This window comes from Microcaecilia unicolor, chromosome 7 (assembly GCF_901765095.1).
Source record: "Microcaecilia unicolor chromosome 7, aMicUni1.1, whole genome shotgun sequence".
NCBI lineage: Eukaryota > Metazoa > Chordata > Amphibia > Gymnophiona > Siphonopidae > Microcaecilia > Microcaecilia unicolor.
The window spans coordinates 92,735,529-92,753,612 of NC_044037.1; the positions used below are offsets into that span (position 1 = coordinate 92,735,529).

The 18,084-nt window shown below is 41.2% G+C and overlaps 1 protein-coding gene across 1 annotated transcript in view; it reads right to left on the bottom strand.

The window, feature by feature from the left end:
* The window catches only part of LOC115474279 (zinc finger protein 79-like), a 136,368-nt gene that overhangs the window by 77,639 nt on the left and 40,645 nt on the right, over nt 1-18,084 (bottom strand). Inside the window, exon 5 of the mRNA XM_030209677.1 lies at nt 3,238-3,301. Coding sequence (XP_030065537.1) covers nt 3,238-3,301 — 64 coding nt within the window. The remainder of the gene's footprint in view (nt 1-3,237; nt 3,302-18,084) is intronic.

The window sequence follows — 18,084 nt, forward strand, 5'->3', positions numbered from 1 at the left end:
AGGCATGATTATCAAGCTGATGAGCTCATGCAGTGTTTCACAGAGGGTCTTCTACTGCATGTACTGTTACTTCTACAGTGTTTAGTAGCTGGACATCCTACAGAGATCCCCATCATTTTCTTCTTTATCTTAGATTATATTTAAGTGACTACTGATACAGTGGGGGAAATAAGTATTTGATCCCTTGCTGATTTTGTAAGTTTGCCCACTGACAAAGACATGAGCAGCCCATAATTGAAGGGTAGGTTATTGGTAACAGTGAGAGATAGCACATCACAAATTAAATCCGGAAAATCACATTGTGGAAAGTATATGAATTTATTTGCATTCTGCAGAGGGAAATAAGTATTTGATCCCCCACCAACCAGTAAGAGATCTGGCCCCTACAGACCAGGTAGATGCTCCAAATCAACTCGTTACCTGCATGACAGACAGCTGTCGGCAATGGTCACCTGTATGAAAGACACCTGTCCACAGACTCAGTGAATCAGTCAGACTCTAACCTCTACAAAATGGCCAAGAGCAAGGAGCTGTCTAAGGATGTCAGGGACAAGATCATACACCTGCACAAGGCTGGAATGGGCTACAAAACCATCAGTAAGACGCTGGGCGAGAAGGAGACAACTGTTGGTGCCATAGTAAGAAAATGGAAGAAGTACAAAATGACTGTCAATCGACAAAGATCTGGGGCTCCACGCAAAATCTCACCTCGTGGGGTATCCTTGATCATGAGGAAGGTTAGAAATCAGCCTACAACTACAAGGGGGGAACTTGTCAATGATCTCAAGGCAGCTGGGACCACTGTCACCACGAAAACCATTGGTAACACATTACGACATAACGGATTGCAATCCTGCAGTGCCCGCAAGGTCCCCCTGCTCCGGAAGGCACATGTGACGGCCCGTCTGAAGTTTGCCAGTGAACACCTGGATGATGCCGAGAGTGATTGGGAGAAGGTGCTGTGGTCAGATGAGACAAAAATTGAGCTCTTTGGCATGAACTCAACTCGCCGTGTTTGGAGGAAGAGAAATGCTGCCTATGACCCAAAGAACACCGTCCCCACTGTCAAGCATGGAGGTGGAAATGTTATGTTTTGGGGGTGTTTCTCTGCTAAGGGCACAGGACTACTTCACCGCATCAATGGGAGAATGGATGGGGCCATGTACCGTACAATTCTGAGTGACAACCTCCTTCCCTCCGCCAGGGCCTTAAAAATGGGTCGTGGCTGGGTCTTCCAGCACGACAATGACCCAAAACATACAGCCAAGGCAACAAAGGAGTGACTCAGGAAGAAGCACATTAGGGTCATGGAGTGGCCTAGCCAGTCACCAGACCTTAATCCCATTGAAAACTTATGGAGGGAGCTGAAGCTGCGAGTTGCCAAGCGACAGCCCAGAACTCTTAATGATTTAGAGATGATCTGCAAAGAGGAGTGGACCAAAATTCCTCCTGACATGTGTGCAAACCTCATCATCAACTACAGAAGACGTCTGACCGCTGTGCTTGCCAACAAGGGTTTTGCCACCAAGTATTAGGTCTTGTTTGCCAGAGGGATTAAATACTTATTTCCCTCTGCAGAATGCAAATAAATTCATATACTTTCCACAATGTGATTTTCCGGATTTAATTTGTGATGTGCTATCTCTCACTGTTACCAATAACCTACCCTTCAATTATGGGCTGCTCATGTCTTTGTCAGTGGGCAAACTTACAAAATCAGCAAGGGATCAAATACTTATTTCCCCCACTGTAGTTAATTTTCCTTTGTTTTACATAAAGGGTGAATACAGTTTTCATATTGCTTTACATAAGTACATAAGTACATAAGTAGTGCCATACTGGGAAAGACCAAAGGTCCATCTAGCCCAGCATCCTGTCACCGACAGTGGCCAATCCAGGTCAAGGGCACCTGGCACGCTCCCCAAACGTAAAAACATTCCAGACAAGTTATACCTAAAAATGCGGAATTTTTCCAAGTCCATTTAATAGCGGTCTATGGACTTGTCCTTTAGGAATCTATCTAACCCCTTTTTAAACTCCGTCAAGCTAACCGCCCGTACCACGTTCTCCGGCAATGAATTCCAGAGTCTAATTACACGTTGGGTGAAGAAAAATTTTCTCCGATTCGTTTTAAATTTACCACACTGTAGCTTCAACTCATGCCCTCTAGTCCTAGTATTTTTGGATAGCGTGAACAGTCGCTTCACATCCACCCGATCCATTCCACTCATTATTTTATACACTTCTATCATATCTCCCCTCAGCCGTCTCTTCTCCAAGCTGAAAAGCCCTAGCCTTCTCAGCCTCTCTTCATAGGAAAGTCGTCCCATCCCCACTATCATTTTCGTCGCCCTTCGCTGTACCTTTTCCAATTCTACTATATCTTTTTTGAGATACGGAGACCAGTACTGAACACAATACTCCAGGTGCGGTCGCACCATGGAGCGATACAACGGCATTATAACATCCGCACACCTGGACTCCATACCCTTCCTAATAACACCCAACATTCTATTCGCTTTCCTAGCCGCAGCAGCACACTGAGCAGAAGGTTTCAGCGTATCATCGACGACGACACCCAGATCCCTTTCTTGATCCGTAACTCCTAACGCGGAACCTTGCAAGACGTAGCTATAATTCGGGTTCCTCTTACCCACATGCATCACTTTGCACTTGTCAACATTGAACTTCATCTGCCACTTGCACGCCCATTCTCCCAGTCTCGCAAGGTCCTCCTGTAATCGTTCACATTCCTCCTGCGACTTGACGACCCTGAATAATTTTGTGTCATCGGCGAATTTAATTACCTCACTAGTTATTCCCATCTCTAGGTCATTTATAAATACATTAAAAAGCAACGGACCCAGCACAGACCCCTGCGGGACCCCACTAACTACCCTCCTCCACTGAGAATACTGGCCACGCAATCCTACTCTCTGCTTCCTATCTTTCAACCAGTTCTTAATCCATAATAATACCCTACCTCCGATTCCATGACTCTGCAATTTCTTCAGGAGTCTTTCTGCAGTTTCCGTTACATTTATCTCATACCTTGGGGCCATGTCTACTGTTTCCCATACCACTAATGCGAGGATTCTGAAATTCTGAGGTCCATTCAGCACCAACATGCAAACAATCATAACTTCCAAAGTACAGTAAATAAAAGCTCAAAGATCCCTCCCACTCAAATCCAAGAGAGACACTGTAGACACTCTGCACCTTAACAAACAAAATTACCTTGTGCTGCAGTCTCCAAGATGTCAGGATTCTCTTTTTCAAAACCTTCAACGACCTTAGATGCCTGTTTATAAAAATGAGACAAGTATTTTTTGTTCAGATTATCACTTATATATTTAAATTCATCCTTGCTGTTCTCTCTGTATACTGTCACATAGCAGAGTGCATCAACTGCCTATTTGCAAGATTTTAGGTTGACGTGTGCTTTTAAGGTGTCATTTTAGAACATTTTAACAGGTAAACCATGTTTACCGCAAAAAGTGTTTTTAATAAAATTACCCTGAGAATTATGTGCATAGAAAGTAGGTATGAAAAATGTTTGTGCCTACTTTAATGAGACTCAAATGTAGCTGTGGTTCGGGGAGGAGTGTGGACGGAGCAAAAGCAGAGTTGCAAATAGGTACTTGGGTCTTGATTATTGTAATTCTGTGTATGCTGGAATGGCCCAATGTCACCTCAAGCATTTACAAACTTTGCAAAACATTGCAGCACCCTTGTTCTGTCATGCACAACAATTTGGTTGCTTTCTCCATTCTTGTTTAGATTACATTGATTGTAGGTACCTGTCTGTATTAGGTTTAAACTCCTTTGTTTGAACCATAAGGCTTATCTAGGAACCCCCCTTTATTTATCTTCACGTACTATTTTTTACACACCCACTTGTTCCCTTCTTTCATTAGATGCCCATCATTTGGATCTGCCCTCATCACGGTTTGCATGTTTTGAATCAATCAGACATACAGCATTTTCTTTCTTGCACCTAATTTATGGAATGAGCTGTTATTTAAGAAGAACAATCCTTTCCTAAATTTAAAACACTGTTAAAACCCTATTTCTTTGAATCAAAATTCTGTGCAAATGCTCAAGATCCCTGTTCACCTGCTGCATTTCTAGCTAAATTGACAAAGCCCTACCCCTCCTTCTATTGTCCCTTACTTGTATGATTGATTGTCCCTATCCTGTTCTGATTTATGGTATATCTTTCCGTCTCTTTTTCATACATTTTGCATTTGTAATCCGCCTTGACCTGCTTTCCATATAAGAAGGTATATCAAGTTCTTATAATAAACATTAAATAATGTGCATGAATTTATACCAGCTTGTAAGCAGGTGTCATGCATGAGGGTGCATCTACCTGCAACTGTTGCAGGTTTTGTTAGACTATTTTATAAAGAAACATAGATGCTCATGTTATCTTGATAAAATATCCCTAAATAGGTGCCAACTTGGACTTCATACCTAGGAAACCTGTTATAAAATTACTCTCTTAAATCTCACATGAGGCACAGGGACCCATGTAACCCTGGGCAAGTCACTTAACCTTCCATTGCCACAGGTACAAAAAATACCATAGATTGTAAGCCCACTAGGAGCAGAGAAAGTACCTACATTTAATATGTACAGCGCTGCATACCTCTAGTAGAGCTATAGAAAAGATAGGCAGTAGTAGTAGTAGATATGTGGTAGCCCCCGAAATTCAAGCTTCATTAAATTATGAAGCTTTTTGGAATTGAAATACATTCTGCTTACTACTGGAAGAGGTTTGGACTTGAAGAAGTGCATTCTGTTTAACCTCAAAATTAAATAGAAAGGTCTTTTTTCCTATTTTATATATATATTATGGTTGTACCAAATATTTGTATTTGATTCAATCTGGCCCTGAATAGTGCCCCAAATACATTATTTGTATTTAGCTGAATAGTGATTTTAATTCAAATATGAATAATCCGGGGCTCTACTGTGCTAAATCCTACTAAACACTTGATCTCTGAATTTACTAAGTGTCTTTTATTGTTTATTTTAAAGTTCAATGCCCTTTATTTGTATTTGGCTGAATAATATTTTTCATTATTCATAAGTGGCCAAATAGTAAAATATGCTATTCAGTAGAAATCTAATATATACAGGATTATAAAATGAATCATTTATTCCAGGAATTTCATGCATTTGCTAGTTCATTTTGATTGTCTATATTATGCTTTAAACCAATTTAAGAGGTCCTTTTCCTAAGGTGTGCTAATGATTAGCATGTGCTAAATACTGCACAACCCATTGTATACCTATGCGCTACATGGCACTTAACATGCCCTAAATCCATTAGAACACCTTAGTAAATGAACCCCTAAGTAAAGCTTATCTTCTGAGATATAGATGGATAATTAACTGCCTTGATGTAAGTTTGCATATGGTAGTTGTATTGTTTCAGAAAGATTATACTATGTCAAGGAAAACAGAGGCAATCATGCCTGTCAGTAGTAAACATCAGAAATATCTTGTACAACAGCATGTCTTTTCTTATTAGCTGAAGCGGATACTGGACATTCTAGATGAACAGCTTTATACATCTCTCCTCCTCAAGTAACTTTCAGACCCTTAGCCTGTAACTTCTCAAGGTTTTGATAATTAAACCCAACTATCACGATCATCACACAAAAATCCTATAAAATGCAGGTTAAAGTATGTGCTGATGGTTCTTTTGAGTTTGTGTGGCAGCCAGGGACCTTTTTTTTTCCTTACATGCAGCTGCTTTAATGAAACTACCACCCTAGGTAATTGGCTAATGGTTGGGCCAGCCTTACCAATAGCTTCTACCAGCCATTTCTAATAAGTTACTGCTTCAGAACAATTAGTATGTGCAGTGCTCTCTTCTCATCTCTGAACTTTAGACATGCCTCCTCCAACTTTCTGCTGAGTAGCATCATCTATGTACCAGTGTACCTGAATGTAACTCATCTTGAGCTACTACTGGAAAAGGTGTAAGCAAAATCTAAATAAATAAATAAAATGAGATTTTTGGAGCTGTTGGAATCTGAGACAGTAACTGCCCTGTCACTGTATATTCAACTGGATTTTTTTTTCATTAAATAAGGCATCAGAAAATTATTGAAGTACCCAAGACCCCAGGAACAGAATAAGGGTAGATAATCAAAGTGATATAACTGGGCAGAAGCTCCTGCCCTGTTAAATCACTTTTGTGGGGCTATCCACTGATATCCAGTGTCACATAACCAGTTAGTGCCACTGAATATCAGCACTAATCGCTGAAGCTATAGATTTGTAGGCATTCTGGGGGTTTGGATTGGCCACTGTTGGAAACAGGATACAGGGCTTGATAGACCTTTGGTCTATCCCAGTATAGCAATACTTATGTTCTTACTTAGGAGTGGAGGAGTGGCCTAGTGGTTAGAGTGGTGGACTTTGGTCCTGGGGAACTGAGGAACTGAGTTCAATTCCCATTTCAGGCACAGGCAGCTCCTTGTGACTCTGGGCAAGTCACTTAACTCTCCATTGCCCCATGTAAGCCGCATTGAGCCTGCCATGAGTGGGAAAGCGTGGGGTACAAATATAACAAAAATAAAAATAAAATGCAGATAAGTGCCAATATTCAGCACTTAACCACCTAAGCTAACTGGACAAATTGGACTGCATAAAACTCAGTTCTATCTTTATCCAGTTTCACATAGGCAATTAAGTGCTGAATATCGCACTTAACGCAATAAGCGATAGCCAGTCATATAAACCTGGATATTCAATGCCAATGCCCAGACATGGCCTGGTACCGAGTATCCATGCATAACACCAGGGGCAGCCACCAAAAAATGCTGACTGCAGCCAGCTGAATATTTATTCTGTAAAAGTTTACATTAAGCTGTATAATTTTAAAACTTGACTACAGACAAGAAGGTACTGTGCCTCTTTTGTTTTGGAGGATAATTTTTTAAATAATTTATGTAAATTCAGTCATCTAAAAATTGCCCTCCCACGATGTGGCTAAAATATATTTGTTCCACAACGTGTAATTTTAGCAATATTAATCTTATCCTTGCCATATGAAAAAAAAATTAAGCTTGTCATATGGGGTACAAATGTACCCCAGACAGGCTTTTGGCCATAGAAACCATCACTTATGGTATCCGACTGACATCTGAACATCCTGTGCCTTAAGATGTCAGTGATAAAGAACAAAAGACATCTTCAACAAATATTTGTAGAGCTGCCAAGTTAGCCAGTTCCAAAAGGGAGACTTTTTGCCCAATTCTTACTCCTGGGGGAATTCTTTGCTACTGTGCAATGCAGAATTCTGTGCAGTCTGCTTTTGTAGCACAGATAATCACTTTCCGGCTGCCTCTCTCCCTCCCAGAACACTTACCATTCCAGCACAGTGGAGCTGCACAGCCGCAGGTCAGGCTGCTTCCTCCACTACTTCCTTGGTCCCCAGCAGTTTCTTTAAACTGTACAGCTGTATGGAGGCTCGCATGGTTCAATGGAACAGTGAGGCCAGGGATGGCAGAGGAGCAGGAAGAAAACTGATGTATGGCTGTACAGGCCCTCCTCTTGCTGCACTGTAGCAGGGACTGTGTAGGGAGGGAGGCAGGGAGTTGGGGGTCTGGAAAAAATATAGATGGAGTGGGAGGCTGAAATAAATGGTAAATGGGCTGTCAGAAATCCACTGAACTAAAATTTCTCTCCTGGATCTGGAAGACGTGGCATTTCTGTATTTATCATTGCAAAATTTATTAGCTGAGAATCATTTTGCGACTAACTCTGTAATGTGGGGTATATCGTACCCCAGACATACTTTTACCAACACAGGTCATACTATTCCCAGAATATGGCTAAAATCTTAGAATGTCAGAAACAATGTCCCAAAAAATCATAACAAAATCTTGATTCTATTTCTCTTAAGGAGGGATTTGCTACCATCAATGAGCCCACCCACATTTATACTCCAGTAGGGAAAAATCATACATTTCTAGAATTGTACATTCATGATATCAGACTGAAATTCTTTGGATTGAGTAAGTTTACTGCAGTCAGTCCACTTTTGATACATTTACATGACTAAAACTGATTCTCAAACTCAATTTAAGATAGCTTGCATGATGTAGAACGAGTATAAGTAAATCAATTTTGTACTCATTCCAAAAGTACAAAGACTAGGGACACCTGAGGAAGTTATATGAAAATACCTTTAAAACAAATACGTAGGAGGAAATATTTTTTTCATTCAATAGTTAGCTCTGGAACTCTGCCGGAGGATGTGGTAACAGCGATTAGCGTATCTGGGTTTTAAAAAGGTTTGGACAAATTCCTGGAGGAAAAGTCCATACTCTGCTACAGAGACAGACATGGGGAAGCAACTGCTTGCCCTGGGATTTGTAGTATGGAATGTTGCCACGATTTGGGTTTCTGCCAGGAACTTGTGACCTGGCTTGGCCACTATTTGGAAAACAGGATACTGGGCTAGATGGACCATTGGTCTGACCCAGTATGGCTACTCTTATGTTCTTAGCTTGTTTGATCTATAAAAGTTTATATGGTATGAATTCTGCTATGGTAGGAAATTTAATATAACTTCCAGGTCTTAGAGGACATCTAAGAAGTTTAAAAAAAAAATGTGATTCTTGATATTCCTTTTATAAAAAACGTAAGACTGAAATCTGCCTGAGAATATTCTTTTGCTTTTCAAGGCCCAAAAATATGGAATAGTTTGCCAATGTCAATTCGTTTAATATCATCTTACAGTCTTTTTCAAAAGGCTTTAAAAACTTGTTTTCTGTGTCATTTTTGTTTTTAAGAAAATAAATTGTTTGTTCTATCCGATTGGGGTATAATCATCTTTTTGTGATCTGCTTTGAATCGCAAGTTAAAAGCGGAATAGAAATTACAGAATAGAACAGAATAGAATTGACAGTGTACACCAAGAAGGAAAAAAACAATGCACTGAAACAAATTTATTTTTAATTTATCAAAATAATTAGGGCCCTGTTTATAAAGGCATGCTAGCGTTTTTAGCACGTGCTAAAAAATAATCCTGAGTACAAGAACAAATTGCAGAAGTCACTGCCCAAGACAAAGATTTTATAGTCATTGTGGACAATATCTTAAAAGTCTCAGCCCAGTGTGTTGTGGCTACTAAAACAGAGAATAGAATGTTTAGAAATTTTCCAAACAGAGGTAAAAAAACAGAAATGAGAATATAATTAGGCCTCTGTATAAAACATCCGAACCTTATATACTGTATGCAGTTCTATCACTCCATCTCAAAACGGATATACTGCAACTAAAAAAGGTCTGGAGAAGGGCAACAAAAACAATAAAGGGAATGGAATACCTTCCTTTAAAGAGAGGTTAAACAAGTTAGAGCTTCACTTAACCCTCCATTGCCCACCGCATTGAGCCTGCCATGACTGGGAAAGCACGGGGTACAAATGTAACAAAAATAAAAAAATATCTGGACTGTGGCACTATCTGGTTAGTGCTGGGGTAGAGTCCTAACTATACCCTGTAGTCATCCAGGTACCAGAATTGAATATCACCAGAACTCAGATAACTGCCAGGAGTTGCTGAGGAGCTGCCAAAGACCTGGATATTTTGGGGCCCTTTTAAGAAGCCGCATAAGCATCTACGCACTCCCAACGCGCATCAATTTGGAGTTACCACCCGGCTACCATGGGGCGCTTTCATTTTTGGTGCACGTCCGATACATGCGTCCGAAAAATAATTTTTTTTTCTGGCATGTGTCTGCTATGATCGCAAAGTGGCATTTGACGTGCATAGGTCATTACCACCTGGTTAACGTGGAGACCTTACTGCTAGGTCAATGGCTGGCGGTAAGGTCTCAGACCCAAAATGGACGTGCCCCAATTTTTATTTTGACGCACATCTATTTTCGGCAAAAATTTTAAAAAGGCATTTTTTCCAGGTGCGCTGAAAAATAGATCTGTGCATGACCAAAACACGCGCCTACACTACCACAGGCCATTTTTCAGCGCACCTTAGTAAAAGGACCCCTCAATACGAGTACTGCCTGCATACCCACAACTAGGCTCTGCAGCTTTTTTAAAATTTGAATTTAGCTCACAATTTTCGCAGTAGTTGCTCAGATGAGTTACATTCAGATAAGGTAGGTACTTCCCTGTCCTAGAGTACTTACAATAAAGTTTGCACCTGAAGCAATGAAAGATTAAGCCATTGCCAAAAGTGTCCTCCAGTAATATGGGAGCATGTTTTTGGCACACGCTGGGCCAGTTTTTACCGCATCTGGGAGAAGGGGCTTTTTCTCAATGAGCCGGGAAAGGGGCCGGCAGCAAAACTAAAACCAGAACGTGCCTATTTACGGTCTGAAACCTTAACACTATCTATTGATCTACCGTGTCAATCATTGGCTTTATCCAAAAAATGTGATAAACTATAAAATACCACATACATATACCCACTCATGGAATTAACCACATTAAAAAAAAAAAAAAAATATATATATATATATATATACACACACATACACAGTGCACTCCATTTAAGTGCACGTCGGATAAGCGCATGCTCTGTTTAACTGCATGCCATACTTCGGTCCAGTTTTTGGCACCATCAATTTCTATGGGGACAAACTTCAGTTTAGCGCACCACTGATAAGTGCAAGATTCGCTTATATGCATGGTTTAAGACCGCTCCTCTGCAGGAAAGACTCCGTATAAGCGCGCGCATGGAATATGGAAGCCGATTGGCGCGTGACAACCAACAAGTTTTCAAATTTACCGCCCCTTTAACTGCCACAGGCAGAATAAATGAAAGAATGTTGTTAGAGTGTATACTGGGGTCGTCGTCGCAGCGCAACTGTAAGACTTTAACACTGGCTGAACGAATAGAAGTTCTTAAAAAATTGGAAAACAAAAAGTCAAGCATCTATTGCTAAAGAATATGGTGTCAATCCCAGTCAAATTTCACGTGTCTTGAAGCAGAAAGACCAGCTTCTGGAAGACTGGCAAAACAATACAAATCCACAACGGAAACAAAAACGGGCGAGAAAAGCTGAGGAGGTAAAAGATGCTCTTCTTTGGTGGTTTTCTCGAGTCAGGAGCAGACAGTTTCCTGTCAGTGGTCCACTGCTTATGGAGAAAGCTAACCAGCTAGCTGAAAGTCTTGGACTAACTGAATTCAAAGCCACTGTTGGATGGTTGGAAAGATGGAAGGAGAGGAACAACATGAAATTCAAGAAACAGCATGGTGAGAAACAAGACGCTGATTACTTTGGTGCTGAAAATTGGGTTGTTTCAGCTCTTTCTACCATCTTGAACGAGTTTGCACCTCGTGACATTTTCAATGCTTTCAAAAACGGTCTCTACTGGCAAGCGATTCCTGATGGAACACTTGCATTCAAACATGCCAAAACTACTGGAGGTAAAACGTCGAAGGACCGACTGACGATCCTCCTTTGCTGCAATATGGATGGGAGTGAGAAGTTGGAACCCCTTGTCATTGGAAAGAGCAAACAGCCCCGTTGCTTCAAGAAAGTTAAGCGACTTCCTGTGTCATACGAGGCTAACGCAAATTCATGGATGACTGTGGAAATTTGGAAGCAGTGGCTAAAGAAGTTAGACACTAGAATGCGAGCACAAAAGCATCAGATTTTGTTGCTTTGTGATAATTGTGCTGCACACAGTGATGATGTCAGGCTGTCTAACATCAAGGTGGTCTTCCTGCCACCAAACACTACCTCTCTGATCCAACCTATGGATCAGGGCATAATAGCCAATTTCAAAAAACATCATCGGGCTCTTGTGCTACGTCGTCTGATGAGCGTTATGGATGACCAGACTGGCAAGGATAAACGTGCTGTTGAACTGGCTCATAATCTATCACTGTTGGATTCCCTATATATGCAGAAAGAAGATTGGAATCATGTTACACAGGCAACCATTGTGAACTGCTACAAGCGGGCAAGCTTTGTTAAGGATGTGGAGAGGGATGAAACAGATGCAGCTGTTACAAACGTGTCAGATGAACAGGTTATTGACATCCCAGCTGGTGTTACTGAAGAGGAGTTTCATCGCCACTTAACTGTTGATTATGATCTACAAAAAGCTGACGATAGCACTGATGTCGAGATATGCGCCTACACGCAGGCAACAACGGCTAATGATGAAACAGATGATGAAATGAGCAGTGAGGAAAATGCTGATGAAATTCAACAACCTCTTCCTGTCACTTTTGCAAGAGTGCTGGAGAGTCTCAACACCGTGCGGGCCTATCTGGAGGCCACTGGATGTCAGTGCTATGACAGTTTTTACCGTCTGGCAGATGTAGTCTATGGAACTCACAGACCCAGTAGTGTACAGCGGACTATAACTGATTACTTCAAGTAAGCCTAACGTCAGTTAACGGAGACTGTATACTGTAAGTATAATAATAAACAGTACTGTACATATGTTTATCAGATGTCAAGCTTCTTTGGGTCACAACAGTTAAGTGCACACTCCGGTTAACTGCATGCATTTCTTTGGTCCCAGACCCTTGCACTTAAGCGGATTGCACCTTATATAGATAGATAGATAGATAGATAGATAGATAGATAGATAGATAGATAGATAGATAGATAGATAGATAGATATAAAACGGCATAGACCTAAAATGACAAATCAGTTAATCACCACAGAACATAGAAATGATTTTTTTAGGATTTCAAAATTAGAATTTCCAAAAATATACAAAGAAGCTAAGAATAAAGCTATTGCTCAGAAAACAAAAAATATGCATAAATTATAAGATTTGAGCAAAATGATTTCATAATGCTTTATAGTAATGTTGCAGTTTTAACTCTCAATACTCATTATACAAACTAGGACAAGGAGTTCTTAAAATACACATTCAAGATCTTTTTTAATTTTAACAAATAGATCATGATAGATGAGTCTTTTAAAAAGAGAGAGGGGCATTTTCAATATGATGTCCAAATCTGATTTTAGATGTTTTACAAAAAAAGTCCAAAAATCCAGTGCCAAAAATGATCATTTTCGAACCAGAAAAAGGTCTATGTTTTTGGTTTGAAAGTTGACTTATTTTAGACGTTTTTGTGCTCAGTGTGCCTTTCTTTAAGGGCCATTTTCAAACAAAAAAATGTCCAAGGGAAAAACGCACAAAAACAAGCTACAGGGATGTCTGAGGGCCAGCATTCTTACTAGACTGGCCACACAGATATCCCAGCAGAGCAAAGGTGCAGCCCTGGAGGCACTGCAATAAACTTCACATAAAAGGTCCCAGGTACACATCACAGCATAGCCCCCTTATATTATATATGGTGAGCCCTCCAGGAATAGTAAAAAAAAAAAGTACTATACCCAACTGTACACCATTACAATAGTCCTTATGTCTGCAGGTGTCACCCGAGCTCCGTAGGTATTTTGTGGTTTTTGGGGCGTTCACACTTTCCACCATAAATGTACCAATTAGAGTGGGATATGGGCCTGGGTCTCCTTCTCTACAGTGCACTGCACCACCCACTTGGTTACTCCAGGGACCTGGTTGCTGCTCTAAGAGAAATGGCACTCACTTTCACTTCTTACGGGGGTGGGAAGGGGGGGTCATTGACCACTTGGTAATTAAGGGGAGAAAGGTCATGCCTTTATCTCTCTAGTGGTTATCTGGTCAGTTTGGGCACATTTTTGAAATGGGTCTAGTCAAAACCATCCTATTGTTTGCCCTGGATGTTTTTACAATGTTCCATTATCAAAGAAAAACATCCAAATCGTAAGCCCGCCCTAGTCCATCCCAAAACACACCTCCTACACCCCATCTTCATATTTAGACAAACTGCATAGAAAAATGTCAAACATGATTTGGATGTTTTTGTGAAATAAAAGTCCATCTGCCACTTTTACGCCATTTTTTGGACATTTTTCTGTTTTGCAAATGAGCCCCACTGTAAACACAGATTTCATAAAAAGACAGTTAAGTCCATTTCACTAAACCATTTGGTATTTGTGTATCTAGTTCATAAATGCAACATTTCTCTTCTTGCAATAATTTTCTATTCAAATCTCCTCTCCACGATGATGAAATGATTTTAAATACAAAAAATGCAGATCAGGGCTAGGCAATGATCTACTAATGGCACAGTAGAATTTTTTCTTTTCAAATTGCTTTTGTGTTCTAACATTTTTGTTTAGATTTTTCTTACAATTTTACCAACATAGAGCAACTCACAAGGATAAATCAAAACCTATACATTTGTGGAGTTGCAGTTAGAAAAATGATGGTTTGGATAATTCCTACCAGTTTTTGTATGCATAATGAATTAATGCAAATGGAACATTTGCCATATTTGCAATGACCTTTGATATTAACAATTAAACGATTAGGTCTTGGTAATACTGATGGAGTGAAATATCATTAAGGTTTTTTTATCCCTTGAATAGGTTACCATGAGTTGTTGTCTTTAAAACACTCGTGTCCCTCCAGAATATGCAAATGCCTAACCTGTATTTTCCTAATATCTTTCATTAGCCCTGAAAAATGTAAAGTGAATAGGAGGTTTGGCTTCACTCTTACCTTATTACATGAGAAAATCTTCTAATTTATGGTCTTTTCTTAACTAAACTTTCTTTGACATATCTTTCAGGGTATCCTCTCTCGCTCTGGATATTTCAGTTGCTTGTATTTCAAATTCTTCAATATCACTGCATAGCCATCTAAGCCTCAAAAACTGTGAATAGGGGAGATTTTTTTTTTTTACTTTTAGTGTAGCAACTGTCATAATGTAGGAAATGAACTGTTGTATATGCCAGAGGCCTAGACGACCTCAAATTTTGGGTGGGCCACTGGGCAAATGGGTGGGCACATGTAGTCTCTACATCCCCCCCCTCGGAGCCAACAAAAAAAAACATTAAATACCTGAACTGGTAGGGATCCCCAAGCCCTAACAGCTTAAGAGGTCCTCAGGCGATAAGAACAGTTTCCTCTTGTGAATACTCTGTGTTTGAGCATACGCGAAAACTGAGTGTGTGCAGCAGAGGGAGGCCAGAGCAACGGCAGTGCATACACAGCTGTTCTTGTCGCCGGAGGACCCCTGCAGCAGGTGCGGCTTGAGGATCCTGACCAGCCTTAACAAGGGTTTTAGAATTTTAGGTGGGCCCTGAGTAAAAAGTGGGTAGGCCCATCTGTGGCTACCTCTCTGGTATATGCTGAATACTGATCATCATAATACATTGAGAATTTTAAATTTGGGTTTTAGTATTAATCTATTGATGAAACTTATTAAGCCTAACCAAACTACTGATGCCCAACATAAAAACATCACAATAAATCTCCATCAGAATCTGACTTCTTCCTGAAAAGGATCTCCAAAAAATTAGCTTAAAAATTGCCAACATAAAAATTGGCTGTCTGGTACCATAAAGGCACCCATACCCGTTCCTTTGATTTGCTGAAAAAGAAAAATGTCCTTCAAAGCAAAAATAATTCTTTGTTAAAGCTAAGGAGACAAGTTGAGCCAAAAAGTTGGTAGGTACCCTTAAATTAGTTGATCTATCGTTGAGAATTTTTCTGATAATTACCAAGGCTTTATCCTGTATTATGTTCCTCACTGCCAGTAAGTCCCAACAAAATGGTGCCTGTTCCCATGCTCTCCTGTATCAAACTGCACACTGGTCCTGCCAGAAAGTCAGAGGTCCCTGGCATATTCAGATGCTGCACCAAATCCGAAGATGTGCTGCCATCGACCATTTCCTCTGCATTCCATGGGATTCCTGGATTGCACACACTACACTGCCCTGATGCTAGCCAATCCCACAGCAGTAACACTGCTTAACTGCCTCCACAGGAGTTGACATTCACCCCAACTGTCACAAGCACAGCACAACGTGGTCCACAGTGGTAAGTCAGGATCCCTTCCCTACACCAAGTAAAACTTGCAGCCTTTCAAGTTTTCTGAGTCAAACTTTAGTCAGACTTACCACTGCCAGCTGCTCCCCCCAAGTCGCAGTCTCCACAAGTCTTACCCCAGATGAGAAAGGATCAAGACTAATACTCTGTCCTATGCTCTCCAGTAAATCTCTTTCTTTTTTTTTTTAAAGGTTGTTGGCTGGAAAAAGGAGAGCTCCACAGGAAACAGGGGAGAGGTGAAGGGAGGGAAGAAGTAAATTTACGGGGCACCAGAGCCAGGGATCTGAAGACCTCCAGATATGACTCTGAAGACTCAAACCACCTGCAAAGCTCAACTGGGGAACAATTGACTAACCGGACTAGGAGCAAAACACTCAGAACCAGAAGCTGAAAAGTGTGTACATTCAGCTGCTGGAGACACAAAATATTGGGAAGCTGGACTGGATGCCAAGAAAATGTCTTAGCTCAGTTTTCAGTTCTCTTTCTCCACCCGCTGCTTCATGAACACAACTAACGCACAGGTTCTGAAATAGTGGGAAGCTACGTAATAGAAAAACATTTAAGCAGCAGAAATTGGGGCTTCTTTATTGTCCCATAGCTCCAACCTATCCATGAAGAAAAATATGCATGATTTCAACAATGCATGATGTATTTGCCTGTCTACTTGTCACGATTGTGACTATATTCCTTGTCGGACTTGCTTTGTGGTCCCTCCAGCCAAGCCAAGTCTGTTTGTAAATCCTGAAGCCTTTGGGAAAATCCTGAAATCCGTTCCAGTCCAGGATAGTCCATTCCAGGATCCTGTTCCAGCCAAGGCATGCTCTGCTGTTGCTGCTGATGCTGCTGTTGTTGCTGCCAAGCCCCACCCTTACTGGTGACCTCATCTGTAGTTCCTTTATTAAGCACCTGGGAACTTTCAGGTTTTGCCTTTGCAACAGAGGTCATCTGATGAGTTTCTCGTCGGTGAGTGTTTGTTGCAGTGCTACCCTGCTTACTTTTTATTCCGGCTTGACCCTGCTTGTTTCCTGGAGTATTCTATTGTTTGCTGCCTACCTTAGACTTTGCTTGGACCTGACTGCTCTACTGTTTGCTGCCTGCCTTGGACTTTGCTTGGGCCTGACTACCCTACTGTTTGCTGCCTGCCTTAGACTTTGCTTGGACCTGACTACTCTACTGTTTGCTGCCTGCCTTAGACCCTGCTTGGACTTGACTACTCTACTGTTTGCTGCCTGCCGTTGACCCTGCTTGTTTCCTGGAGTATTCTACTGTAGCTGCCCGCCTGTGACCCTGCTTGTTTCCTGGAGTACTTGGCTGTTTTCCTGGATGCCTGCTGGACCCTGCATTTCTGGTTCTTTCTTCTGTCCCTTAGTCCTGCCGACCACCTGCACCCAGGGGCTCAACCCCTGCGGAACGGCGGTCAAGCGCAGGTGAAGCCTAGCTGTTCCTGCCCTGCCTGTCCCAGCTTTCTCCGCCTCCGCTGCAGCTTCTGCCCGGCGGTTCCTGTCCTGGTTTTACCAGTTCGTCTGTGTTCTGCCTTGTCTCTTGTTTGCGTGGTTTTCCTGCTGCTGCAGCTCCTCAGTAATGGCCCAAGGGCTCATGAGTCCAGATAATCCTAAAGAGTCTGACACTACTGAACAGTCGGCATGGTGGGCAGGCAAGGAAATTTTGAGGGGCGGGACCAAGGCAGGTTTATGTCTTTCAAAAAATTGGCAACCCTCCTCTCCTCTCTACGTCAAAGATAAATACAGAAATAACCCAGATACATACAAGCATGGTAATAAAGAATTCCATGGGTCATGCCCACATGATTTCCCTACCTTTTCATTCAGCAACAGAGGAAACTGGGATGTAGCGAGTGGGGAAAGCATGGAATTCTTTCCAACCCCTCTTCATGTGTCTGTTTCATGTGTGTTTGTGTTTGTGTCTGTGTACGTATGTATGTATCTTTCATCTCTGTTAGTCACTATATGTGTCTGTGACCAGGAGAGGCAAGAAGAGGGGAGGGCTGTTTGAAAGGCATTCTTACCTGTACTACAGTGGCTGGAGTGGTATGAACTGTTTCTCCCAAAGAAACACATCAGGCATTTTTTTTTTTTAAGTGGGGAGGTTATTTCTCTGAAAATCCAATCCAGTGTGACACATTTTTAGTTTCTCCTCTATGTCAAAATCTGTTCCATTAAATTTTCA